The sequence below is a fragment of the Hippocampus guttulatus genome, chromosome 18 (genome assembly GCF_054856545.1).
Source record: "Hippocampus guttulatus isolate MCC_2025c chromosome 18, RoL_Hgut_1.0, whole genome shotgun sequence".
Lineage (NCBI taxonomy): Eukaryota > Metazoa > Chordata > Actinopteri > Syngnathiformes > Syngnathidae > Hippocampus > Hippocampus guttulatus.
Genome location: NC_141278.1, coordinates 4980740 through 5007788, shown reverse-complemented (window position 1 = coordinate 5007788; position 27049 = coordinate 4980740). Strand labels below are relative to the sequence as shown.

The window sequence follows — 27049 nt, the reverse complement described above, 5'->3', positions numbered from 1 at the left end:
GTGGTGCCAATCACACGTGTAAGCCCCGCCTACCGATGGCGTCATACAAAACACGAGCCAATAGCAGCCGAGGTTCAACCTTCACTCAGTGGGCACTTTTTTTTTTAAATCACGCTCTGGTTCATTCAATATTTGCGTTAATTAAACGAACGAATAAGCAAGATTGTTTTACACAGCTTATAAAACCAAAGGTTTTAAAGCTAAAAGTGACTCTTGCCCTTCCATCACCTTCATCTCTTGGTCTCTGAAATAAATCCATTCATCCATTTTCAACACCGCTTATCCCGAACAGGGTCACGGGGAGTTAGCCTATGCCAGCTGACTTCGGGTGGAAGGCAGACTACACCCTGAACTGGTCGCCATTAACACATATAGAGACAAACGACCATTCGCACCCACATTCACACCGTCACTGAGTGGGAACCTACGCTGCCCGCACACTATTGCGGCGTGTGTACCATTACACTATAAGTGACAGAAAATCATTAGCGCTTGCTAAATCGTGCCTCATTATCTTTAACCATTCATTGCAATCAGTCTTTTTCCAGCTGCACTACCTTGGGACAGTTTCTATTGAGCATTACGATGATGTAACAGCAGATAGTTGTATACTAATTGTTTGCAGGTACGATTATAGAAATGCCACACAAATTAAATGCTATTAAGTTTAAACAGAAGCAAAATTAGAACGTGTTTATTCCGTACCGCCAGGCAGCATCTACCTCTGTGTGTGTGTGAATGTATTTTGATTTATTTTAATCTATCTATCTATCTATCTATCTATCTATCTATCTATCTATCTGCCTGTCTACCACTAGAGGGAGCCATACACCAAGTTTTCGCATCATTCATTGAGACGGGTTTAACAAAATAACGGGTGCAAACTACAAAATAGATATTCTGTACAGCTTTAAATTTGAGTTGTGAAGTTTTGGACATCATAGACTTGTGACATAAATATTGTAAAGCCTTTTTAAGTCTTTATCAGTCTTGAAGAAATACATTGCCGAACAAACTGCTCATAATTTTGAAATACGTCTTGAGCCTGCAATCGAACAGATAGACCAAACACATATTTCAAATAATTAGTCTTTAATTGCACAAACATACACAACAAATGACGTACCCTGTCCCCCAGTTTACTCGAGACATTCACAAATGATGACCGCGTGTATAATTTTTACAATTTGATGGCACAAAGCAGCAGAAGGGGAGCAGACAGGCAAGGAGGAGGAATGTGACCCGGGGCAGGGCGGTCCTTTTGGTGCACGTACGATGACATGATGTTTACACACGTGGAGGGCAGATCGACCCGTGACCTCCTCACCACAATGATGGCTCGTATCTGGTAAGAAACACAGAGGTCAGCTTCCTTTGAAAATGAAATATTCTTCGACTTCGACATTAGGGCAGGGGGAGGGAACTCCGGTTCCTCAAGAGCCTCACCAGAGCTTGCCGATGATCGTTTGAATCAGGTGTGTTGAAGTAGAGAGAGATCTGAGACAGGTATGATATGGCTCTCGAGGAACTGGAGTTTGCTTACCCCTGCATTAGGGATACCTGCACAAAATCTTTTGAGACCAAGTAAAGAGCTTGGGCTGGATTTTAATCGATCGTGCAGGTATACCTGTACCTAATGTTACCGGTGGGTGTATTTATCTTACTGCACAACACAGACCTTGACTGTGGAAGTGTGTCTGCGCTCTCCTTCAGTAACAGTTCTGAGACCAGTGTGTCCAATATCTCAGGATTGGACCTCTTGCCATACCTTGAGGAGACCAAGAAACTAGAATGAGACGGAATCAAGCATAATTTTTCTTCCTCATGCCTCTTTTTTACTGACAAATGACCACACCAGGATACAAAATGTGATTTCAACAGAAATATCCCCCCCTTTTTTTTTTTTGCATTGTATGGATTTATATCATTTGTTCATGCAGATCAAAGCTTCAGTAAAACAGACCAATGCAGCATGCGCGGATTATTGCATCCCCGCAGGATATCATGACTCCTGGCCTGCTCCTCAAACGATAAGTGAACTTCACCCTTGCCGCCCGGAGAAGCAACTTCATCAACACATCCACACAGGTGACGATGCACGCACACGCAATAGTTGAGATTTGTTCAGATTAGTCATAATATTGCAGTGATGCATGTTTGCAAAAGGGCAATCAATATATTCGCAACACAAATTTTTGATGCATTTTTTGCGTGAAGAAGAGGTACCGCAGAATGAATTGCTTTTGGATACGGTTTCTTAAATTAACCATCATGCGCTCCATCCTACCTCTGTCTTGTGATGAGGTTGATGTAGTGTCTCAATGCTGAGTAGTACTTGGCCAGGTCCTCGGCAGGGGCGTCTTCACCGGGGTTCTCTGGTTTCACCGGGTAGCCGTTTGTCAGAGTACCCAGGCACAGGAGCGCCCACAGCACGAATGCCAGGGTCCCCACCAAACTGACAAAGTTAGAATGCATCTGAAGGAGTGGAAAAGAAACGTGAGTGACAGCCAAACAACATCAACGGAAGACTCCTCGGGAAAGCTCTGGCGACTTTACGATTCGTAAACTCGGGTTAAAACGCCAAAAAGTCCGACTTTATCGTCATCGCAATCCAGGTCTGGGGAATACGATATCGGTATACTTACATTTTCCACGGTGCTCTTGAGGTGTCGGTGCGCAATGCTCATGCGTTTCTCCTCAGAGATCTGAAGTGCGCCTGGTGCGCACTGCGCTTTATATGCGCGCACCAGACGCGCGTCAGAGCTGCACGCGGCGCCGCTTTGCGCCACGCGAGCGTCACCGCCGATGCTGTCATTGCTGGAGTGTTTTTTTTCTCAAACCATTCAACTCATTAAAACCACCCAAATTAGTCAATAGTCTGTTTCCAGTACCCGGTGTGATATTTTGTTTTGTTTTTTTTGGTCTCGGATTGAGCATGACGCACTACATAACCGATGCATGGATCCGGTTACTCACCTAATGTGTACATGGCAGCATGAAAAGATTGAATTGATCGAATCGATAGACACCTTAGGGTGCTTTGGTCAAGGTACAAATACCTCTTTAGTTTATCATACTGCTAGTTGCGGTGTATGTTGTGGCCTGGGAATGTAATTTTCCCTTTGGACATAATGTACTTTCTGACAGGGCGGATAAAATGTGTGGAAAGCATGCGCACGTTTTAAAGGATGTGAAGATGCCGTCAATTCAGATGGCATGAACAGATTTTACAATCATCTATTGCGTCATCCTCACGACACAACCGGTATTCTACCAAGAGTCATAAAAGTGCGAATGATACACACTTCACATATGGCCTTGCACCAAAAGTGCTCCTGATGACTAACATTTAAAACCGCCTCATGAATGTTCTTCTTGAATCACTTTTCAATGTAATTTTCTTCCAGGGCTCCTCCCATCTGATGGAAGCAGCAACAGGCACAAAGGGGCCTGCAGACGCACGCATATACCCCAAAAAAAACACTCTCAAGGGAGCACCCTTAATATGCACACCCAAATAGGTCTTAAATGAGCGTGTAACACCAAGCGCTTCATTTACCTCCCATTCATCATCCTTTTGTATGTCAGCTCCCCAGCCATATAATCTAGCAAATCAGTGCCCTATCTTGCAAGGCTGCTCCTTAAGTTGCGCGGAGGATGCTGCGAGGGGCCTTTTGTGTCACACAGGATGCTTAGCGAGAGATGAGGAATGAGACACAAGTGAGAGAACATGTCTCACAAAGTCGCAAACCCCAATCATGACGACTACCGGCAGGAATTAGACTTTGCGGCCCTCTTCAGGGGATAGTCACATTCAGGAAGTCGCGTCAATGGGCTCCACACGTTTTTTTTTTTTGTTTTTGTTTTTTCTGGGACAACAGCTCGGATTTGAGTAAGTGTCAAAATGTGTACGAATGTAGCGGGATCTCGGGGTAAATTGAAAGGTCACCTGATGTAGTGAAATTGCTTCTTTGTGCCGAGTGCTATTGTAATACAAAGTGCTGCTGGTATAATGAACCACAGCGGTCAGCTTGGCCCAAAGGTGACCTACAATGACATGCAATTATTTAATCGGTCCTGTCGGGCTCCTATTGAGGCATCATTCACAGTGAGCCAAATGTTTGTCGGCTTCGAGGAAGTGATAACTAACTTGGACTTTGATGAATTAACTCACAGGATTCAATCAATATTTTAATAGGGCCTCTTATTAGTTCAACCCTTTCAGGGACAGCGGTTACTACAGTGGACAGCACATCATGTTAACAGGTTACAGATTATCATTATTGGTGCACGAAAAGGTTAAAGTCACGTATTTTGATGTCTGTGTTGATCTGTGCGGCGCATCGGTCTCCCGATGGACGCCTCGACAGAAGGTCAAGCCATTGTAAGTGTCGCATTTGTTTGGCTCAGGTGCGATGTGCCGCCGTCCTCGTTGGAGGACACCTGTTGTATGACAGCTGCCTAGGAAACTTACTGGGGTCCACGCGAGACAGCTTTCGGAAAAAGGTCATCGTGTCGGGAGTGATGTCGGCTTGACTGACAAGAGACCAAAAGATAAGCGGATTCAAATTACCAAAGATACAAATATATTGAAATTCCGAATTTGCTGTCATTTCCCGGAGCAAGCAGACAAGTCTTTATCTTTTTTTTTTTTTTTGCATAAATGTCAACACAATTCCTATGAATACTTAGCAGCTGACGCATTGTATGTAGCATGGTGTGCCTGAACGCGTCGGATTTGATGGCGAAACTCAAAACAAAACACAAGGTACATGCATTGATTTTGCTAGCCAAAAACAGAAAAGGTTTCATTGTCATTGACACCATCCAAAAAAGTCCTCAAATGACATGTTGGAACCTTTCGTTGATGTATTTGAAGCCAAGATGAGACCCCTCAAGTAGCTTTAATGATTTATACGGTTCAACTTAAAAGTTCCCTCGAGTAGGGCTACTAACAGTACTTTCTATCAGTGGTTTTCAATCCGCCATCAAGTGTGTCCGAATAATGAAAGCGACGGCCAGGTTTCGTGTGAAAGCGGAAGAGTGTGTCATGCTAACATGTTTACGTACAGTTGCGCGTGAGGCATCAATCGAAATCGCACTCACACTTTAGCTTCGCGGCGAGAGCAGTTTATTCATTAGCTAGGGCTACACATGCCCAATTGAATAAGAATGACCATACAAACGGCGCTTATAAAATGACAATTTGGCACTTATGCTAGGCTATTCCCTCCATCACATTATTACGCAGCTTTTTAAAAAGCCATTCCTCACGACCTCTTCCAGTTCCTCCTCCTCCTTGTCAACCGACACAGGAGGGAATTGAATCTCAGCCTCCATGAAGTCGCTGCACTGTCATGCACTGTCAATTCCCCACTGTTCTTCCCACAAAAGAGATGTTCACACATCTAATGTGTCAGCGCCATATGATTGTGAGTGTGTTTCTTTTTTTTTTTTGTTCTTCTCCAGAACACGCCGCACAGAAACAAGACAATTCAAGTTTTACAATTGTAATTTTTGGAGAAAATAAAAGGCTGGGGGGTTAGCATTGTGGCGGGCTGACTTCTGATCAAGCGATTTTAAGACTTTTGGGACTCGGGCTAGTTGGATGAAGGATTTAGTCTCAAAACCAAACTGCAGTTCTTCATCTATTTATTGTAATTCTTTTATTTATCGTTGACATCTTGAGATGGCGGATTGTGGTCCCGTGGACAACGATAGCCGGATACTGGACTGTAATAATATACATTTAAAATTTGAGAAATCATGATCGTATGTGAATTATATTGCTTGCATGTAACCCATTTTGTCATTGTTTGGATCCTTTTTCTTATTTTTGGCGTGGTATCTGGGTCAGTATTATAATTGGTTGTTAACCAGCAACTGTCTGTCTGTGCTGAATGATGTTCCCCCTCTACAGTTGCATCCTTTTACGTATCCCATAACTGTCACAGGGGTAATTAAGTATTTCAGTGCATGGTAATTGCCAATTTAATCTTCCGTGCTGCGTCTCCTGTTTTTTTTCTTTTTGGCTTGGTCTGTCAGTCAAGCTAGGTGTGGTTTCCATGTGGATCAGACAGGGCATGGTAGTGATGTCCTTCGGCCAAAAGTAAAATGCTGCCGTCTCCTAAATGCGGTTGCTACGCAGAGGCAATTACTTTGAATTGTATTTGTGCCACACTAATAACGTGTGGTGACTGGATTTATTTTGGGGGGTTTCGACAGTTTCTCGTGTGGCGCCTCAACCCCATTGCCCACCGGTCTGTGGATAAAAAAAAAAGGGGGGGGTTAGCTTGTTTTTGTCAATGGAGGAAAGTGAAGTGCAAATGTCTGATCAAAACATACAGAAAAAAACCCATAAAAGGTATCACGATTAGTCAGTTATGAGCTCATTTCACTTTTTTTTTTGGTATTCGGTTCACAATATTAGCAAAGCTACGGGAACGTGTTTTTGATAGCGTATTAGCTAATTGAGCATTTTTCATCACTCCTTTTGCAACTCTATTGGAACATGTTTGATAGTACACACAATTACTAACTCGCTCTTGGTTTAAAACGCCACGGAACAGGATTTTTGTTCTCAGTACGATGCACGTAAATAAAGAGGCAAACTGACGTGTGCGGACTACAGTACTACTTTTGGCTGCGCGAAGTTAGCAAAGCGTTTTTTAAATTTTTTTATACGTACCGTACGGCAGTATAAATATAAAATAATATTATAAGTCAAATAACTCAAATAAATATAAGTCATAATTGCCGACATTTCAATCTCTCGAGTTCTACTTTGACTTAAGTACAAGAGTTGATTGAAATAGTAGAAATACTTGTACCACTACAATTAGAATTTCTTATTCGAGTGCACTGACGGTCATTGGAGATCCACACCGGATGTGTCAGCTTTCACATGGGATCCCTTCCGCTCACTTCCCAGAGCACTTGGGCCATCGAGACCCAGGTGCACCCATGACGTTGTTCACACGCAACGTGAATTCCTTGCCCTCAGCACCACCTGAGATGCACCAGCCAGCATCCATCTGGATGCTGATCGAGTATGACCGCGACATTAGCGCAGTGGAAACGCTTTTTTGGGGGTGCGGGGGGGGGGGGGGTTGAACAACCCCATTTAGAGCCCAGGAATACAATTTTTATATATATACAGTATATATATATTTTTTTTTTGTGGAAGTGAGCCACCAATCGAGCAAGCGAACTCGCCTCACTCTCCATTCGCGGTGCGGATTAAATCAGCAGTCGTCGCTTCTGATCTGCCATGAGGAATGGGATTAATCAATGGCAGACAATACATCGATGCACAAATACAAATTAAAACGCCGAACATGCGCACTGAAGTGCTGCTGTTATTTTTGGTGACATGTTGAGTGGGCGGTTTTCTCTCCAGAAGAACAGTCATCAATGCATATACCTTTTGAGATGTTAAAAACGAACCATAGAGGGGGGGGGGGGGAATATTGGGGGGCTTTGCAAGTAAACAAGCAACAAAAACAGTAGATTGTGCTGATTAACGACAATTGGGAGTGTCGTGCTTCGGGCTGGAAAATAATCCTGATTTCAATTTTTTTTTCTTGACCATGCGCACATGCGCAATCAATGAGTCTTTTACAAGAAACTGTTAGCTTTATTATACATATAAATATATTAAACATGTTTTGGACTTTGACTTGCAATCTTTTAAACTTTCACGACGACAGCTTCGCAAAAATTCGGCGTAAACACGAGTCAGGAAGTCCAAAATCAGATGACAACGGTAATGCAAACAAATCTGGCTTTGTCACGTCAATTACTTCAAGACGATAAATGAAAAAGTCAATAAATATTGCTGCATTATCACCGCTGTTCAGTCGGTCAATTTTAAATGGTTTGAATTTCAAGTTCACAGGTCAAGCTTGGTTGTAGGGGTTCACTCGGCGGATTTCTGCGTAGGCAGTGTGGATGTAAACGGTTGCCTGTCTCTGATGTGCTGCTCTGAGATTGACTGGCAACCAGTCCAGGGTGTAGTCAGCCCCCCCCCCCGCCCCAATTAATTCTGGAGCACTATAGAAAATGTATGGTTGGATGAGGTCAAGCTTATCAATTCTATTCTTTGGACTTATCAGCGCACACCGTGGATTTGAATTGCGCAAGCCTTTCGGCATCGCGCAGCAGTGCCTCGACCGAGGCTTCGCTGATAACGAATGTCTTGAACTTCAAAAAAAAAATCTCGATTCTGTCATCCCAAAGAGCATGTCGATGAATTCAGTCGCCGTCAACGTCTGATTTGTTCGGGCCATTTGCTCGCCTGTCACTGCATCGCCGTCTAACTGATAACAATAAATGTCGATTGGATATGGCATATAATCATGATGATAATAATAATAATAATAATAGATTTTATTTATAAGGGCCTTTCAAGACACCCAAGGACACTTTACAATAACAAAAAACACAAAACAATACGGGTTGAGCAGCGGCAGCCAAAACGCGCCAGCGTTCACTCAACCCGAAAGTCAGAAAGAAACAAGGGAGGGAGAGGGGGAGAAAAAACCCCCCACGCTTGAACTACCCTGATTTGAGGATAATTTGAGTGAGGCAAAAACATCCTGCACAAGCATATGACAGTTACAACAGGTCACAAGACATAAACAATGAAGACGGTGAAACAAGGGAATGTATGAGGGAGGGGGTGATGGTGGGGGACTAGCTTGGCTCGTGACAAGACTTTTTTTTTTTTTTTTTTTTTTTTTTTAGCTAAGCACATTCTCGTGATTTATGTCCAGTCTGAAGTGGCAACAGTTCCCCTTTCATTTGGTCTTCTGTTTGCCCATACAACTCAACATCAGGAGATGCTTGTTTCATCCGTTGACTGCCGTTCCTCTTTACTCGCAGTCATTTTCGGATTCTTCAACTGAAAATTACAACATGCAACACTCACAAAACGTTAGCGATATATGTATTGTCACGTTTTTACAGGTTATGATGCGCTTTAAATTCAGCCTCAAATTTCACACGAAAGCCAAATATCCACTGTATTACTTCTTGGCAGCCGTGTATACTGTATAATGTCCATTCAATGACATATGATGGATCACTTTTTCCTCTTTATCTATTCCAATAGATTCAAGATGGGGGGGGGGGGGGGGGGGAGAAAAAAAAAGCCTACTCACGTAATCCACTAGCCTCCAAAGCAATGTAACCATCCACCAAGGAGCTGAAGTCGGTCAGTCCGCCCATTGCAGCATAAGGGACATCTCCTCCCACGGGGCGACCCCGTGCCACCCTCTCGGACTTTGTCTCAACCTGACAGGTAAAAGTCATTTCATTGATAAAAGTGCGCGGGTGTTCTGTCTGTGAAATTCGGAATCTTTAATTTATTTTTTTTAACAAATCATAGTTGACCAGGGTCTGGTGATTATAGGTGGGCTGGCCACATCCACATGTGTACGGACTCCTGAACGCAGAACAGTCACCTGAAAAGGAAACGTTTTGTGATGTGTCTACGCAAGTCTGTACAATGGTGCTGCTCATTCATGCTCGGGAGCTTTTGACTCACACTTTCTGCACAAATGTCTGCCGCCTTCGGTGTGATCTTGAGGTAAGTGTTTACACCCACAGCGGACGGGTGCTGCGCCGATGCGGGGAAGATACTCATAAGCCGAACAAAGACATTTCCTCACCCGGCATGGGAGGAGTAAAGGTCTCTCCGAAGGGATGATCTCAAAATCCGTTTTATGTTGCTTGTATCTGCAAGACATGGGCCTTTTCGTCAACGACACCTGCACAGTTGAATCAAGCAGCGAGCACGAGTAACATTTCATTTGACTGACTCTAAACATCTGATGGCAGAATTGTTCAATAGAAGTGGATGGCCTTGGGAATGCCATTCATTCAGCTCCTTGTAAGAAAGAACGTTTAAAAGTGAGAGACGGTCAAATTAAGTTCACGTGTTAAGGTTCCAATGCATTTTAGGTTCATCGCCTGTATCGCTGTGTAAATGTTAGAAAGAGGGAATGGCAAACACAGCTGAACCAGATCGAGATAAAACGTTTGTTTGTTTGTTTGTTTTTTTAAATCAATGCGGCATAAATTCATAAGATAAAAAAGCACCAAGGACAGAGCGCCGGAAAAGTAGAGCTCTACACACACAAGACACAAGTTGTTGTCATAAGGAACCAAACAAAGCCGCAAGATTAGACAAGACTCTTAGCACAGAGAGAGGCTGCCGGGGAAAAAAAACAAAACAAAACGAAAAGGACCTTGTTGATTGGCTGGCGCAGCAGGACGAGTTGACAAGACAAGATGAAACTAATGAGAGCAGTACGTGGGGTCCGCAGATGTACACTTGAGCGCAAAGTGTAATCCTGTGACCGCAACGGGATATTCATTCAACATTTGACACCTGAGAGATGATTTATATGACGAGAAAAAAAAAAGGCCATTACCTACAAACAAACATCATGGTGAACGTCTACCTCTTTGTGTCAATCCAGAATTATAATTATAATTGATCTCTATTGGATCCTGATCAGTGACTACAGTATGCAGTCAAATGGGAGAGTAAACAAATCTACACCACCTATGTCCGCAGAAGCACGGTGTCTCTGGACCGACCAGTCTGCACTCGTTGCCTCCCGGTACACCAAAGCTCACATAGAGTCTATTTTTCACTCGGTGCGGCACCATTTTCCTCTTGTACTCCTTATATTGCTCAGGAGTAAACAGTCTGCCGCCGTCGTCATCACCCACAAGCCTGCAAGAGACACCAATGAAAACCGTTGCTTTATTTCAACCCCCCCCCCCCCCCAAAAAGGGTAATTTAAGTCATGTCGTGTTCTTCAACAGGATTAAGTAGGTCCTTGCCTATTTCTGCCTGTGTGATATCATTGTAGTGACGTAGGGTGTCATTTGTGCTAAAGATGACACAAATTATTAAGATTTGGCAGCTGCAGCTATGGAATTATTGAATCAACACATTCCGTTCTTGATTCAATCATGATTGCACAAAATCAAAATGCATCCTTCTGCTGAAGTCATTGAATCACATTTAAGACAAGTATAATTTGCTATTTTAATGCTGCGATGGATTGACTAAAACTCATCAAAGGCATTCATGAGCCTCCTTATTTCTGTAGTATTAGAGAATGTGCCTTGAATGCCCTTATATTCAAGATATTTGATTCTCAAACCATACTTTCACAAAAATATTTGACCTATCAATAGAAACAAATATGCAGCCTTTCGTCCAATACCAATTCGGTGTACAGTATTTACAACAACAAATGAATGAGTGAAACAAACCGTCTGTACTGGCAATAATCATCCACCGCTTTTAAGGCTGAACTATCCAAGAATTGAGAGTGCATTGTAAAAGGGGCGCCAATCGAATCTTGCAGATTGTTTTTTTTTTTAAAGAACAATGTATAGTGCATTAACTGTCCCGCGATTGTTTTTCTCTGCCATGTTGCTATGGAAATGACCCAGGGTCCATCTAACGGCCGGAAAATGTACTGCAGATGTTCAAAAAAAACCACCAAATTAATTTCACCGACTGGAGCTCATCTTACTCATTCAGTTCAAATCGAAATATTGTAACACTGAAATGTTTCTAACTCGTAATCGAAAGTTAAATGAGTGATTTCTCTGTCCCCTTTTGCCATCTGCGGGGCAAGAGAAAGGCAGTAACGACTACAAGTCCCAGCATGCCTTGCGGTGACGCACAGCGAACCTTCAAGGGAACCGTGACGGTCAGCCCCCTTGCGTGCATACATTTCCAGCTGTGCACTTTAGCTTACTGAGTCGCAGAGCGTTTTTCGGAGCTTAGCAGAAGCAGCAATTAAATGTTCGACTCTCGGGTCATGATGACCGCCTAACTTAAACACAGAGACGGTAGAGACTTGATGTTTTGGTTTTATTTTTTATTTTTTCTTTAACCGGCGACCGCAAAAACCCTTTCAGATCATCCTTTTGGGGTTTGGAGCCCTCATCCTCTTCCGTTTGGCTGCAGCATGGCTATTATATCACCAACTTCGAGATAACCTCGGATGCAGGAAGCCTGAGGTAATTTAGCATAGCCTGTTGGTCTACTGTCTGTTTTTAATAGCGTTGTTAGCGAGCTAACATGACGCTAACACGGAGTTGCAAAGTCGCTGCACGTTAACTTCCCCTTTTGCAGCTGCAACCATATGCATTAAAAGTACCACAAAGGTGAAAACGACACAAGAGCGTCTCTTGTGTAGTTTTCACCTTCATGTGTAACGTTGGCATCAACATTACGTGGTAGAGAAGTTAGTGCACCGCTACGTTTGCCAAGGGGCAATTGCTTTGTTTTGCTGTCATACAAGGTCAACTTGACAGTAATTCTTGGCACTCACTATCTGATAGTTTCGTTAACGATCTGCGAGTCGGATGAGCGGGACAGTGTGCCTCCACTCAGTAGTCGGTCAATGTTCAACCTCAGTATTAACTCCCGTGTGCCTTTATCCCAAGTCGAGTGAGATCCAAAGTAGGAAACACAGAGACCAAGCGTTCTTTTTCATGCTGTTATAAGGAAAATAATGATGCCGTTATTTGTGACTATCAAACGAGGCTGCGGTCGCGTATCCTATATTTAAAATGGGAAAAGTAACGTCTCATTATTTGCAGACTGTGTGGCAGATTTTTGTGAGCATGGCCAATTTTGGCAAAGATACTAGTGGATGACGATCAATGAACGGCATTGTGACCCACTAAACCAGAGGAATTTCTTGGAATGAGATTTGGAAAAATGCATAGCAGTCATTGACTCCGGCTGTATGAAAATCGAGGATGTTAGCGTAAAAATTCAATTTGTTAAGTGTCTAAAATGTCCTTAACAGATGTTTCAAAGAATGTTAGGTGGAGTGCAGGATGAATGTGAAGTGTCAGAAAAGATTCAGGACTGGTGTCACAAAATGAATATTTCAAATCCTAACTATGTTTACCCTTATATCGTCATTCACTGACACCCACGTCACTCACCAGGCCACACGTACTCAAGGTCACAGATGGTACAGTAGAATGTGAGAATGCTGACCCAATAGAAAAAAATAATACCTGCACCTCTCGTGCACAAAAATATTTATATACATATTTGATAAATGTGATAATTGGTAGAATATTCTAAAACTATTCTATAGCTGCAGCCCTAATGCAATGGTTTAGCGATGACTTAATCTGTGACTGGATGAAGTGGAAGCATGCAATTTTTGTGATATTGCAGACTTGATAGCAAGGAGGACTTGACAAATGGGTGTGAGACTAGGAACAGATTGGCATGGGCAAATTTCCCATGTCACATAGCATGCTATTGCTTTTGTCGTCTGCGCATTTTGGCTTGTGGACAGTTCTGTTTTTAATCCAATAGATGTCGATCCATTGACACAATGCAATACATGTTTTTTTTGTTTGTTTGTTTTTTTAACCCTGAGGCTAAAGTTCGGATCACTCGAAAATGGTGTGATGATGCACAATTTGTTAGGTTGTTGCGGGTGTGTACAGTACATGTCATGCTTCAGCCGTACATTCGCCTGCCTGACCGGTTTTTCTCCCTGCTGGCTTGCACAGTTGTGCATGTTTTGGGATTTATCTTCACAAAATGTACTAGTGATTCTTTAAATGGTTCATTTTGAAGACATTTGTCAAGGGTTGTGTCATTTGTTGACCAAGCTTGCTGTCGGAGGGGAAGCCGAGTTCTTTCTGCCTCAGAAAATACTGCCGCCCTTATCGGTGTGACTCAGGCGACCCTCTAAAACATACACGCTTTATTGGCCAGTGTTGCTAATAGCATAGTGCAGAAGCACGGCGCTTGGTACAGTCACCCTGATGTTTTTGTTTCACGGGCGCTTTGCATTTGTGCTTTAAATTTATTGATTTAAAAAATCAGTGCCTGGCATCAAAGGGCATGTCTTCTCTCTAGTAAGGCACTTCACAGAGTTCCCCTGCATAATCGAAGCCTGTAACACAAAATGTTACCCTTACAAAGGTTGTGTTCACCCTGTTAGGGAGATATTAATTTGGCAAGAGTATAATTTATCTTTGGGGTTGTAGATTTGGGGGATATGAAACTGAGCCCCTGTACTATATCTAAAAACAAAAAAAAAAGTGCAAGTGTAACTAAAGTCTCAAATGAATGTACGTCTGATTCAAAGATGCTGGCGATGAGCAAAATGTATTCTGTTACCTCTGCTTTCATAATGTATTGCCTCAGTCAGTCCCCTCCTGTCTCATCAGCTCAATAGGTAAATAGCGGCACACCCATCACAGAAGGGAGAGAGAATGGACCCGTTGGCAAAGATCTAAAAAGTGAAAAATGATCACCTAATTTTCCGTGCGAATGCATGCCGAAAAGCTATTTGTCCTTTCACTGACCCTTGTGTAGGTGGGATTAGAACGCGAATGCCCTCAATGGTTGCCACCGCTGCTATGAATCCTTTCATGAGCAGCAAAGTGGATCTTTAGTAACTGTGCAGTTACAGCTCAACTAGCAATGAGGTTTCTGGGCTGAAATGTCAAAATGTGTTGCGGCGTGCACGCCGTCTACTTATTGACCGAGGAAGTCTGTTTTGATGTGGTGCTACAGTTAACCGTTGTAACCAATCAAGTGATTCACCAATTAGCCCATCCGTTTGAGTAATTGGATCAAAATTGATTTTGCGTGATTAAAAATGCAATACCAACACGTTAACGAAAGCACAGAAAAAGCTTTTTTTTTTTCTTTTTGGGTCCTCTTGAAGTCGCCATCCTCACATTTGACACTGTAGTATCTGTGACTTTGAGTGTGTGTAGCTTTCAATGAAATGTTGAACAGGTAGGTGAGGCTGCAATTTCCCAGCTTCCCCAGATAATTTCTTTTCTCGAACCTCTTTATTTCGTTGTGTGTATAGGTTGTCCAACGCCGTGTGGGCATCCTATCCAAGCCCCCCCATTCTGCTATGGTGGGCCAGCCAACCACCAAAGATTGAGGGTCTCCTCGTCTAGGGGAATCCGAGCCGAGCCTTCTTGCGCTCCACGGGTATCGAAGATTACCTCATACTGTGACATTTGTGAACTCTGGACTTCTCCCTGGGAATCGGCAACAAAAACACTTGAGAAATCTATCACCTATCACGCCGAAGCAACAACATCGAGGCCGTTCACATCGGACGGCAGCAAGCGTTCCCGTTTCCTGCTCCTTCACCATCCCCAGTATCATGCTTGGCACTCTCCTGAGACGCAACATGTCGCAGAAGCTGAGTGTGCTGCTCTTACTCTTTGGCCTGGCGTGGGGACTCTTGTTGCTCCGCTACACCGTGCAGCAACCTCGCCACCAGAGCAGCACAGAGCTCCGCGAGCAGATACTGGAGCTCAGTCGGCGATACGTCAAGGTCCTGACCGAGGAGAGCCAGAACGCTCCCGGTGGGCCGCAGGGGACCACCATGGCTGGTTATGGTAATCATTTCACCAGAATTTTCCAGACTTGGGGTACATGTCGTGACTTAATGATCTATTCTTTTGCACGCAGCGGATCTGAAGAGGACAATAGCGGTACTGCTGGATGATATCCTGGAGCGCCTGGTCAAACTAGAGGGGAAAATTGAGTTGGCTGCCAATGTGTCTCTAACCAATGCCTCCCACGGGACCGTCCTCGCTTCCACTCCTGCCACCTTGCAAAGAGCCTCCCACCAGGAGCGAGCCAGCAGTCATCATGGGACGTCACGCTTCAACCCACAAAGCCCCAACAAGCCTCAGCAACATCTTTGAGTTTTGTTTTTGTAGCCGTGTTGACTGCTCTCTTGGCACATCCCACTTTTTCTGAATTTATCCCAGGACGTCCGCAGACTTGGAAGGAACTGATGCTTCTTGGAAAGCCAAAAGGAAGGAAAACCTTTTTGCCCTCACTTGTTTGTTTGTTTTTTGCGCCACAGTATTTATTGTATCGGATCAAGATTGCAGCGTGCATTTTTATATATCAATTTTGCATTTTTATATAATGGCATATTTGAATCGTATTACTAGTACTGGCTTCAAACTATGTATCGGCCGTTGTGGAAACTGCAGTGCAAGGCTCTAAGCACATTTTGGGCTCACAGTAGTATACAACTTAACAATATCATGTCAACCTGCTGAACTCAACAGAATGCTCACAATATGAATTGCTGTATTTGTGCTGTGGACTATTGCTCGATGCAATAAAATATGATTCATCTCTTATCTTACATTTAGTTGCATAGAGGTAATCCAAAGACTGTTCAGCCTCAATGTGAAGCTCGTGATACAACAAATGAATCTCATTTGCCGCTGAAATGTGCCCCCTTCCCTTTACTTGCCTTGGGAGTGATTTCACTCAATGTAGAATGGAATGAATGTACTGCAAGGTCAGTTATCTTTGATGCTGTGAAGTCGACTGACCATCTGCTAATACGCGTTCAGGGTTCATCTTGCACTGTGACTGTAGACATTTTATTAAAAATAATGGGCTAATCCACTCTTGGTAGTGCTGTTATATTGTATGTGCGAGACGATTGTTACCTGCTGGAAGAGTCTTTCAATCTCTGCTTGGTGAACTATCCCTTGCAGATTACAAACCTTTCAAATGCGCATCATAATGATGCCTGTTAACCATACTAGATTTAACCAACAAATGTGGGCGATAGCCGTAATGTCTCATTTGTTCTGCTTCATTGGCACAGTTTTAACTGTACCGTAAATCCACCAGACTCAATAAACTGGTTCAAATATGACTGGTGTAATAAATGTTGTGTACTATAGTATTTAGTCCACAAGCACTTGCTAAATCGCAATACGTGTTGGGTATAAAAGAAAAGTAAATGTACTATTTTATATTGAAATGCTGTCCTCTTAACGACATTGTGTGGTTTTATTGTGTGTCGCTGACACTTTCCTTGCATTACGTCATCCCCCACGCGACATACCTGACACAAGCAATGTCGCCAGCTCTTGGATGCAAGGGGCGTCGTAATCGGAAATGACGTTTCAGTGTGCGTTTTCTCATCGCTCCGCCCTCGCGCGCCATTTTCTCGTCGCACATCTTTCAAACCAAAACATTTGGAATTTTAACGTTTTACTTCTTGTTTTTGTTTTGCTTGTTTTGGATATTCCGGAAAAAGTTGCTTGGTAGGTAGATGACCTGAAAATGAGTGACTTCGACGAGGGAGGTAACGAAAGATGGGTAAGGAGTGATCTCTTGTACCTGACTCGTTGCAAACCGACAACAAATACATTCAAACGAAAAGGTATTCATCAGTCAATGAAGTTTTCTATCGATGACAATTTGCAGCTTTTGCCCCGAGTGGAGCTCGCCTAAAAGCCAGTTATGGGGTTGCATCTTGCTTACGGACAATAATTATTTGTTACACTACTTTAAGAGGAGTAAGTAAACTTCAGTAACTTCATGTTAGCTGCAACCCCGTCCGCGGCGTTACCCCGAATGGCGTCTTTATCTTGTAATTTTAGGAGTAGGTTTTATTTTTATTTTTTGGCTTATGAAGTCCAGTAACCGTTCTATGTTGTGGTCATATGAAAAGTCAAGCGCAGATACCCCTCATTTGGTCTAATAAACCTGGACTATTCACCTTTTGACAACTTTTCCTTCCGAGCTTTCAACTGTTACGAACTTGTCACACGTTCTGTAAATCTTCTGATTAAAAAGAATAATAGTAATACTGGTGAACATTGTAAATTCGAATGCAAGTGCACTTTAGTCATTGTTTCTTTTTCACCAAGTATGGTACAGCTTTATCATAAATCTAATCTTTTAAATAAAGAATCTATTGTTCGTGAAAGTTTTGCAGAATTTTATCCAAGAATGATGGAAGAAAGTACACAATTCCAAGCTCAAAAGAAGGCTAATGAGCACATGAACAGAGAAAATAGAACCAAGATTAGAACACTTGGGTCTAAAATTGGGGTGAAGAAAAACACACAAATAAAAGATTATGACGAGTAGAAATGAAAACTTGTAAAGAAACTGGAAGACAGAATATGTCCCTCGGATAAGGAAACCTTGCTTGTTCCACAGCTCTTTCTTGAGCATGCTAACTTTTTGTCATAAAACTGCATGCTTTACTTGTTTTGATGGCCCTATGATAGTTACTAAAATCGTTTTATAAACTCTGACAGTCTCAATACACTCCTGAATGTTTATATTTCTTAAAGGGAGCATTTTTTAAATGCAGAAATGACATTTTCATTGAATGTTGCCCATAAAGTGTCTGGAGAGTGCAAGTTGTACGCTGTTTAATGTGTTAAACCCTTTTAAAAAAATTAAAAAGGGCTTCATGTTATAAAGACATGTAAGTGTAAAAATGATAGTCTTTTACCACTATGGCAACAGGGGTCTCGCTTCTCATCTAAATCCGAACACGGAAGTAGAACTCAGACCAAATCGGAGAGCAGCTCAGGCTCCACGAGTCCATCCCGAGAATCCAAGCATTCAGAATCCAGATCCCGCTCTCGATCAAAATCAGGGTATGTTGTTATGTTCATAAACAGGTGAAATCTTTTTCCTGTCCGCTTCGTAAGAAAATGTATCAACCTTCCTGCCTCACACTCTATTTTCAGCTCTAGTTCGAGACACATTTCTGTCCGACATGGTAGTCGTTCACCCTCTCCATCTCATCCCTGCCGACGGAGATCTCGATCTCATTCCAACAGCCCCGACTCCCGCCGCAGGAAGAGCCGGAGCACTTCGCCCATATCAAACCGCAGCCCCAAGGCTCGGCTCAGGGTGAGTGCCAACTAATTTGTGACATTTTATGTTTTTGTATACTGTGCATCGTCCTATCTAAACATTATCTCATGAAAAATCGAATTAAGCAGTTTAGTGTTCGTGATGCGCCGAGATACTTTCCCCCTATTGAATGGCGATGCGCATTTCAGGTTGCATCTGATTGTTCAATTGGGTCAAAGCGTACAATTCAATATGAATTTACCGCTCGTATTTCTAATACGCATATCGCGTGTGGTGTTATCGCAGTGGCAATATTTTTGGGGGGTGTTTTATGCAACCCTTTAAGAGACGTTAAGTAACTTTCTCTTTAGCAGCTGTGGTAAGGTGTGCATTTTGTACCCTTCTATGGAGTGAATTGCAAAACCAAATAGAACGCGTAATATCGGATTAAGTGTACCATACAATCCTGGCCCGTGCGTAATCACTGCCATGCATGAACACAGTACAACAGCACACAAACCGTGCCACTCAATAGCATACCAAAAACAAAAGACACGCTCGCTGATGTTCTTGGGGGCGGCAGCGAACCAAATTTGAAATTTAAGGAACCCGTCCCATTGCGAATATAATTCAAATTGCTTGTGCGATTGATTCCGAAGGCCCCGGAAAGATGAAATTGATGTGGCAGCACGTAGAGGCCGAAATCTGACAGCAACCCCCCTCCCACCCACCCCCAAAAAAACAAAAAACTAACTTTTTTAAGTCCTGGAAGCAGTCTAGCAAAGAGAAATGTGACAAATTGAAGAGCATCGGCTGTTAGGTTTCGATGAATATGCTTACCCGGAGCAAACATTAGAATTTGGGTTTTGGTTGTTGAGGCCAGCAGAGAAGGCCTTGTTGACCCTGACCAGTCATCACTGTCAAGCAGTATTTAAACTGTCACGCCAAGTTCCGCTGCAAAAGGCGAAAAGCGTGCATTCAGTTTGCAGCCCTTCGCACGGCTTGGCAAGCCAGCCAAAAATGTTGGCAGTGCTACAATATCCAATGTGTAGTTATTCCCTTGACTGTGCGGCTACGGACAACCTCATTGTATGACTTCACGACGATAACATAAACAGCCTTTGGCTCGACTCCAAGGCTCCGCTTTTATTCACCGTCTGCAGCTGCCTTTAATTGTTTTGTTTTGTTTTTTTTAACTCGGGGCGAAACAACAACCCCAACATTTTCCGATTGGTACCGCTCTGTCGAGAAAAAGACGAACCGTCACTCGGAACAGTCAAGTCCAATTAGGCTGCCGTAACGCCGCAAACCTTTTCGAAGTTATCACGTGACGAATCAGCGAACTTAACAGGCCGAATGTATGCGTCGCACGCGGGACTTTTTCAAGTAATTGCGGTTCATGCTGTGGCAAAAGCACTCTGACGGCACATTCAATAACCGTTGCTCTCATTTCATTCTATCAACAGAGCCATGAAGCCAAAGAAGCAAACAGCCACGGCGGGCTAGTCGATAGGGTAGGTGGACCTTGGGCCATATTTTGGGCGAGCGTGGTGTGGTAATTGTGCATTTGATTTCTCGGGTGGAATCGCACGTAAGTGGGACACATTGCGTACACGTAACGGTAACTCAGCATTTTGAATGAGGCTCACCCGATTGACACCTCAGAGATTACGTTCGGTGTGCTCGTAACCGCTGATAAACTCCATCTTGATTGAGGTCAAAACGACCCGCCTCAGATAGGTTATTAAAGCTGTCAAGGGTTGAACACTGTTCCGCTTGCAGAAATGATCAAAGTAGGCGGGGAAAGGTTGAAATTGGACATTTGTATGCACCGAAAAAGAACGGAATGCGATCAACCAAAAGCTTTATTGTTGACCCCTTCTAGGCAAACCCCGATCCCAGCAAATGTTTGGGGGTATTTGGCCTGAGCTTGGAGACCACAGCGCGAGACCTGAGGCACGTGTTTTCACAGTACGGTCGTCTGACCGGTGTCGACGTGGTGTTCCACCAGCGCTCGGGCCGCTCGCGAGGATATGCCTTCGTTTACTTTGAGAGACTCGAAGATTCAAAGGAGGTATGGTTGACTTGTTTCATTTGATTGCGACTCGTCACCTCTGTATGTCGAATGACGTGCATTTCCTTGGACCAAAAACTGCTTCCCGCTTCTGTGGCAGTAATTACAGTACAGTAGCATAGACACAGTCCAGTGCGGTGTTGCTCCAACGAGATGACATTTCAAGTAAACCTGTTTTCAAATTGTGCCATGTGTCGTCGTATGGCAACACGCACCGTTTCCATTATTTGCTGGGCACGTGTGATTACTCGAGTGCACCACTAGATGTCAGTATTGTTACAGGCGACCTCGTAGACAAGCCATCCATGCCGACTGCGCATATGTGGAGCCGATGCTGCTGATCCTTGCTTGACTCTGGACGTTTGTTTCTTAGGCAATGGAGAGAGCCAACGGAATGGAGATCGACGGGAGGGTAATCAGAGTAGATTACTCCATTACCAAGCGTGCCCACACCCCCACACCTGGAATTTACATGGGTAAACAAGCTATGTAAGAGTCAAACCAACGTTTTCCCCTTTTTATGTCGCACTCATGAAGAGTGGAGTCGGTTACCAATCTCCTTCAAACCTTTTTTTTTTTTTTCTTGTTTGTTTTTCTTGAATAGAGAGGATGACGACGACGATGGCGGCGGCGGGGGAGTTTGCCGTAGGGGAAGGAGTTCTTATAGCGTTCGAGGCTATGAACGATGCTACGAGCGAAGCTACGACCGAGGCTATGAACGTGGTTACGACCGGAGCTACGAACGTTGTTACGACCGGAGCTACGACAGGGGCTACGGCCGATACGACAGCTACGAAGAGTACGACTACAGATACGACGGGTAAGTCATGGTTTTCAAAGTCCAGATGTTGCTCTACTCCATTTCAACTCTCTGTGTACCGTTGCAGGCGGAGGCGCTCCCCATCACCGGACTACGGGAGATACAGAAATTCCTCTTGGTCTCACTCCTACAACCAAAGTAAGTATGAATGAGACCAAATGAATGCCTTTTGACGTTGAATATGACTCATTTGGGTTTGTATCGCTATTTTCATCAAATATATGTACCTCTTTCATATTTTTTTGGGGGGGGTGCCACTGACTTGCCTTGAATGTGTGTGCTTTGTTTTTTTTTCCAGGGCGCTACTGAGGTGCTGCAGCTGATATGATCTTCGCATGTTGAAATTCACAGCACACTTTGAGTTCAAGGTAGTTGTGTTACGTGCAGAGGGTGGTTTTAATTTGCAAATCTCTCAACTTCCACAATGCGAAAGCAATGGACTCAAAACTATATTTTTTATTGTTGCCATTCACACCCCCCCTTTTTTTTTAAATTCTAATCTTCACTGTTACACAGTGGGAATTGAATCTTCTGGTAAGTACCATGTAGAGTCAGCGTAAATCTCTGCTGACACTTCTTAAGGTCATCATTTGAGTTTTATGATCAAACTGCCTTTTTGTTGTTTTGTTTTGTTTTTGGGGGGCAGGGCGCTATATATGGAAATACAACTATGAACTCTGAAAAGTTTCTCATTTTTCTGGCTCGAATGTGCATTCGAATTGAAGTTGGGCTTCACTTTTATGGGTGAGAGTGAAGATGTGTGGGTGAGGTGGGAAATGAAGCAAAGGAGAGTTTCACAGAACCAGCCAAGGCGCCAGGATGGTGTTCTAAGTTCACACCTTTGGATTCATGTTGGGGCCGCACTTTAAGTTCACAAGGACTTCTCTCAAACTTTTAACGCCACTTCAGTCCAGCTACGCCAATAAAACAAAGTGGGGAAAAGACCTGCAAGACTTCATTAGGTATGTCTCGTTTCATGAAGTCAAATATCAGAATACTGCAAATAATGATGTACCCGCCTCTACGAAAGAACGGTGAATCAAAAATGGCTTTCACTTAAAATGAAAAGGCACCCTGTTAACTTTGGTTATGCAAGACATTTCACATAACTACAATGTGATTTAAGTTGACCTGCTTTTACAGAAGGGCTCCGAAAATGTGATCAGTTTTTTTTACGTTCATTGTCAGGCACTGAGCCCCAAAAAAAAAACACACCGCATCGGTCCTCCGTGCGCACAGGTGACGACGCATCGGGCATCTTCTGAATGAACGCAATCTTGAAAATCTGGTGCTAAAACACACACTCGTCTGCTTTTAACCCCTTAATGCCATCTCAAATAATGGCGCGGCTTCTTCAAATGGGTGTTGGAATAACTGCTGACATGTCGCGGGGGGGGGGGCCCTCGCAGCTATGCATCGGTTCACTTTTGACAGCCTGGAAAGTTCTCCAGCTCGAGGTTCAAAGTAAGACATTTCAGCACAAAGATGGACTTGACCTTGTTGTCTTCATCTCTTTTAATGTGTGTCATGTTGACGCTCCCCCCCTTTTTTTTTTTTCTTTGCACTGTTATTTAAGCCATGACCTTTTGATGTAAACGCTCTTTGGCGGCTGTGCGATTCCATGACAAGTGCAACCACATTTGCGTGGTCCAATGTGTTTCACACACATCCACGGACCAAAAGAAAAAAAAAAACTAATGCAGATAATTAACATGATTTTATGGTTAGTTGTGATGTTTAAAGAGCACTGACCCGGGTTCATTTTCAGGGGTCATCTGCTGATAGCTTGATCAACTGTAGTCTGCCTGGATAAGCGTGTTTCAGAAGTGCACTTTATGGCCTGTTGGCGACAGAATGGGCCCAATGGTCCCTAGCCTTGATTGTCATAAGCTGCATGCAGCTAACATATAAGTCATACATGCGTCTGGTCCGACGCATGACGTGAATTGTGATTTCACAGGAGCTCATCTTTTTTTTTTCCCCAATTTGCCATGAAGTTTTGATATGCTTCAAACAGGTTTTTGTGATGAACATAAACACAACTTGCCCCAAATGCTGACCTGGTGTAACCTATGGTGTACTTGCACTGTCAAAGAGAGGGAATGGTGACTATTCTTTATGTTTTGGATACATTTTGACTGCATGCCAAACGTGCGCTGTTTCTACGGTCTGCGTTGACTCTAAATCAATTTACCTAGTCAGCTAGTTGTCTCATCTGCTGTTATGTTTAGATGCTAAATATCCCTTTTTCTGACCTTCACCATATCAAAACGTATTTCCGGAAATCATTTTGCACAGAGCTTCCCCGCCCCACCTCAATGTTCATTTAAAAAGTGTCTTTTGTACAAATGAAATGAGAACTTTTGAATCAAAACAGTACAGAATACAGCTGGTCTTTCAAAATCATCTTTATGAAACGTTGCAATTGAATGACAGAACAAAACATTAACTACAGGAAAGAACTTCCAGGCCCAGTTTCAAAATCTAATGAATCCATACCTGGGATGTGAATTCCCCAATCACAAGCATTTAGCCTAAATAAGCTAATAGATCATACACATTTGCATTCTCAATATATCCACAAGAACAAAAAAATAACAGTTTCAGTCCACACATTAGCAGACTAATCCATTCCACGCTATGTGCTGTCCACATTCCAAAAAAAAAAAAAAAGAAATCCTGCACATTTTATTGCAGTACTATAGACAAAAGTACAAGTGTGAAATCTTGAAGTGCAACAGCCCACGTTTCTGTCTGCTTTGGGTTGGATCAGATCACGAAGAAAGTGGTTACTTAAAAGTCATTTTACGAACAGATGACAGTGAGGATTAACTGACAAAGAATACAATCTTGAAACCCTAAACAGAAGGAGAAAAAACGGTCAAATTACGCCCAGTCGTTCAGTTAAATACAAAGTGTTTTCTGCAAATATTAGAAGAAATCTGTGAACATTGTGACTTTTTAACCAAATGTATGGACTGGAGGACGTGGACTTTAGTTTTATATGAAAAAGTGAGCTCATGCAACATCGTGGAATCAACAACTGTCCATTAAAACCCGACATTTTTTTTCCGAAATGACACGAGTCAATCAAATGAATGTCACAAGCCTTGTGTCATAGCAGCTTTCGAAATATTAAAAACAATGCAATTCGTAACGTCCACTTTATAAGCCATGCGAAACATACGACCCTGCTATGAATATGCTGTCGTGCTAGGTAACGGAATTAAAAACAGCAACATTTCCCAATTTAAAAAAAAATACAGATTTATTCATTCTTCCCTAACAAGACGGAAGGCATGCTTTCGTTGAAGTTAAAACATTTGAGTTATGACACCAGAAAAATGGACATTTCCCTCTACCATTTTTAACGTACGAGATCTATAACCCTTTTATTTGTTATTTGATGTGACAAAAGTGTAATGTAATTCCATCGATGTTAAAAATCGGGACTGGCTTGTTAGAATGTGCTGAACACACACACATACACACACACTCACACCGCCATTTTATTACTGACATGAGGGTTGTCATCTCCAAGAAGGAAGAGCAAAAATGGAGGGGGGTAAAAAACATCCAGTTAGTTTGTTGTTTTTGTAGGGAGCTGGTGTGGATCCACTTGAGGTGCATTGGTGCACGTGTTTCGAGCAAATAAGACTTAATGTGCTAGCGTGGATGAGGAGGCATCAGTGAACAGTCAGGGCTCAACATGGCGTTCGAAACGGTCACTCCTCAGTGGATGCTCTGCTGCACACGCTTAAACACTACATGAAGAACGACCTGAGAAGAGTAATGATTAGAATAAAAGACGTAAAGAATTCTCACCAGATGACAGAATCCAGAGATTGTGTAGCATAAGTGGGTTTGGGAGAGCCCTGGCGACGACTTTACATGAGCGAGGCCAACAACAACCTGAAATTGAGCAATAACTGCCGATTCGTACCGACAACATACTAAAACCTACCAGATATAAACCCCCACAAAAAAATAAAAATAACGAGTTTTAGCGCTACACTCGGTTAAATCTGGCCCACGTGCACTAACTAACATAGGAAATGATGGACTCTCCCAACTTTATGTTACTTCCCCCCCCTATGGAAGGAGTCCATAGAAGGGGATGGAGGGCTCTGGAAGTGTGGGGGGAGGCGTTCTGTACATTCCTCAGCGATACATTCATCCGTCGCGCACATGGCTGCGTCGTAGCCTCGCACACGCGCATACAACGAGGCTGCAGCCATGCGTGAGCTCATTCAAGTCGACGTGCACGGCCCGAGAGCTCACACAGCATGGCTGCAGTTGTCCAGAAAAAAAAAATCTATATGCAGCGGCCCCGCAAACCATCTTTCCCCGTGTTGTTTCTCACTCATTTTTGCGCCAGATAAATTGTTACAATTTTTGTAAACACAAACGCATCAACGGAACGTGCCAAGTAACGCAAATATTTATGGTAAATGTACCGATTCGATCACTCGGCAATAACTGTTTTTAAAAACTTTCCGAGATCTAACCAGTGACTCGAATATAAACAGATTAAATGTATGAGCGTCTAGGAAGAAGGCGCATTGCTTTTTAAAGAACCTATAGTTCCGTACGGTTTGTTGTAAAAGTAAATCAATTGTGGGACAGGCTAGAGTTGAGCAAGAACTCAATCAACTATCTGAAAAAATGCCACAAGTTGGCTCTGTGGCTCATATTTCGTTCCATCCCTATAGTGTGAACCAAAGTCCAACAGTCTCAGCGTGGACGTAAACGCATCATTGGCGGGCTGGTTCATATAGAATAGTCGCTCTCCCTCCGCCAATCAAACGGCCGCACTGGCGGCAGTAGTAGGAGCGGCCGTGCTGCTCTCTGATTGGTCGGCTCTCTCGGCCAATCAGAGGGCAGCATGTGGTGTGCGGGAGGAAACCCTCTCAGGCAGGCATGGCCCGGTTCTTATGCACTCATTCAAAGGGCCCGAAAACTACATATTATGATGCTGTTTATTATTATTATTGTTTTTACTATTAAGGAAAAAGCACTAACAACATGCACTTTCAACTCTACTACTACTGTTGGAAAAAGTTTCCACTGGAACAATACAGTATTTGATAACTTACTTTTATTGACCACACTTATACTTGTTTAGCATGCATTGATAGCCAGGAAACACCCCGTACCAGACTATAAGGCGCAAAACAAAAACATGTTGATCGCCGCTTGCATGACATTGTAAAAAACCTTTATGTGCAAAAATTGATTTATAAATTAATTGGAGTGCTCTCATGCAGATTTCCTATAACTCTTACAATGATGATATATCATCGATAGTATACAATATTACTGACAGAACACAAACGCAACTGCGGTGTCGAAATACATGACTTGAGGTCTAACATCACCACATTTTGATTCACACTGTCAGAGAGGCGTGTTTCTTGCTTCAATTATTGTGGTGTAAAACTACAATGTATCACACAGAGGGCTGTCTACTTTAACT

General features: G+C 43.1%; 4 protein-coding genes across 6 annotated transcripts; 2 read left to right on the top strand and 2 right to left on the bottom strand.

Moving 5' to 3' along the window:
• Nucleotides 1–1075: 1075 nt before the first annotated feature.
• npy (neuropeptide Y) lies at nt 1076–2744 on the bottom strand. Its single transcript, XM_086136536.1, has 4 exons — nt 2646–2744; nt 2288–2475; nt 1679–1768; nt 1076–1345 (listed from the first exon to the last, which is right to left on the bottom strand). The coding sequence occupies exons 1-4, from the start codon at nt 2685–2687 to the stop codon at nt 1324–1326; spliced, it is 342 nt and encodes a 113-aa protein (XP_085992662.1). The 5' UTR covers nt 2688–2744; the 3' UTR covers nt 1076–1323.
• Nucleotides 2745–8592: 5848 nt separating this feature from the next.
• Nucleotides 8593–11423, bottom strand: fam221a (family with sequence similarity 221 member A). Its single transcript, XM_086136538.1, has 6 exons — nt 11293–11423; nt 10571–10744; nt 9548–9738; nt 9394–9464; nt 9162–9294; nt 8593–8902 (listed from the first exon to the last, which is right to left on the bottom strand). The coding sequence occupies exons 1-6, from the start codon at nt 11421–11423 to the stop codon at nt 8874–8876; spliced, it is 729 nt and encodes a 242-aa protein (XP_085992664.1). The 3' UTR covers nt 8593–8873.
• Nucleotides 9154–16730, top strand: ccdc126 (coiled-coil domain containing 126). 2 transcript variants are annotated; one of them, XM_086136534.1, is made up of 6 exons: nt 9154–9301; nt 9413–9589; nt 11664–11738; nt 11950–12051; nt 14895–15438; nt 15512–16730. In XM_086136534.1, exons 5-6 carry the CDS (start codon nt 15201–15203, stop codon nt 15748–15750), a joined length of 477 nt encoding a protein of 158 aa, XP_085992660.1. In that variant the 5' UTR covers nt 9154–9301; nt 9413–9589; nt 11664–11738; nt 11950–12051; nt 14895–15200; the 3' UTR covers nt 15751–16730. The 2 variants fall into 2 exon arrangements, with proteins under 2 accessions (XP_085992660.1, XP_085992661.1); XM_086136535.1 differs by lacking the exons at nt 9154–9301; nt 9413–9589 and having other exon boundaries at nt 11368–11738.
• A 272-nt stretch (nt 16731–17002) lies between these two features.
• On the top strand, nt 17003–22257 carry tra2a (transformer 2 alpha homolog). Of its 2 annotated transcripts, none has more exons than XM_086137531.1 (9): nt 17003–17179; nt 18344–18477; nt 18571–18736; nt 20146–20193; nt 20565–20753; nt 21127–21229; nt 21358–21573; nt 21641–21711; nt 21872–22257. In XM_086137531.1, the coding sequence occupies exons 1-9, from the start codon at nt 17144–17146 to the stop codon at nt 21899–21901; spliced, it is 993 nt and encodes a 330-aa protein (XP_085993657.1). In that variant the 5' UTR covers nt 17003–17143; the 3' UTR covers nt 21902–22257. The 2 variants fall into 2 exon arrangements, with proteins under 2 accessions (XP_085993657.1, XP_085993658.1); XM_086137532.1 differs by having other exon boundaries at nt 21127–21242.
• Nucleotides 22258–27049: the final 4792 nt, after the last annotated feature.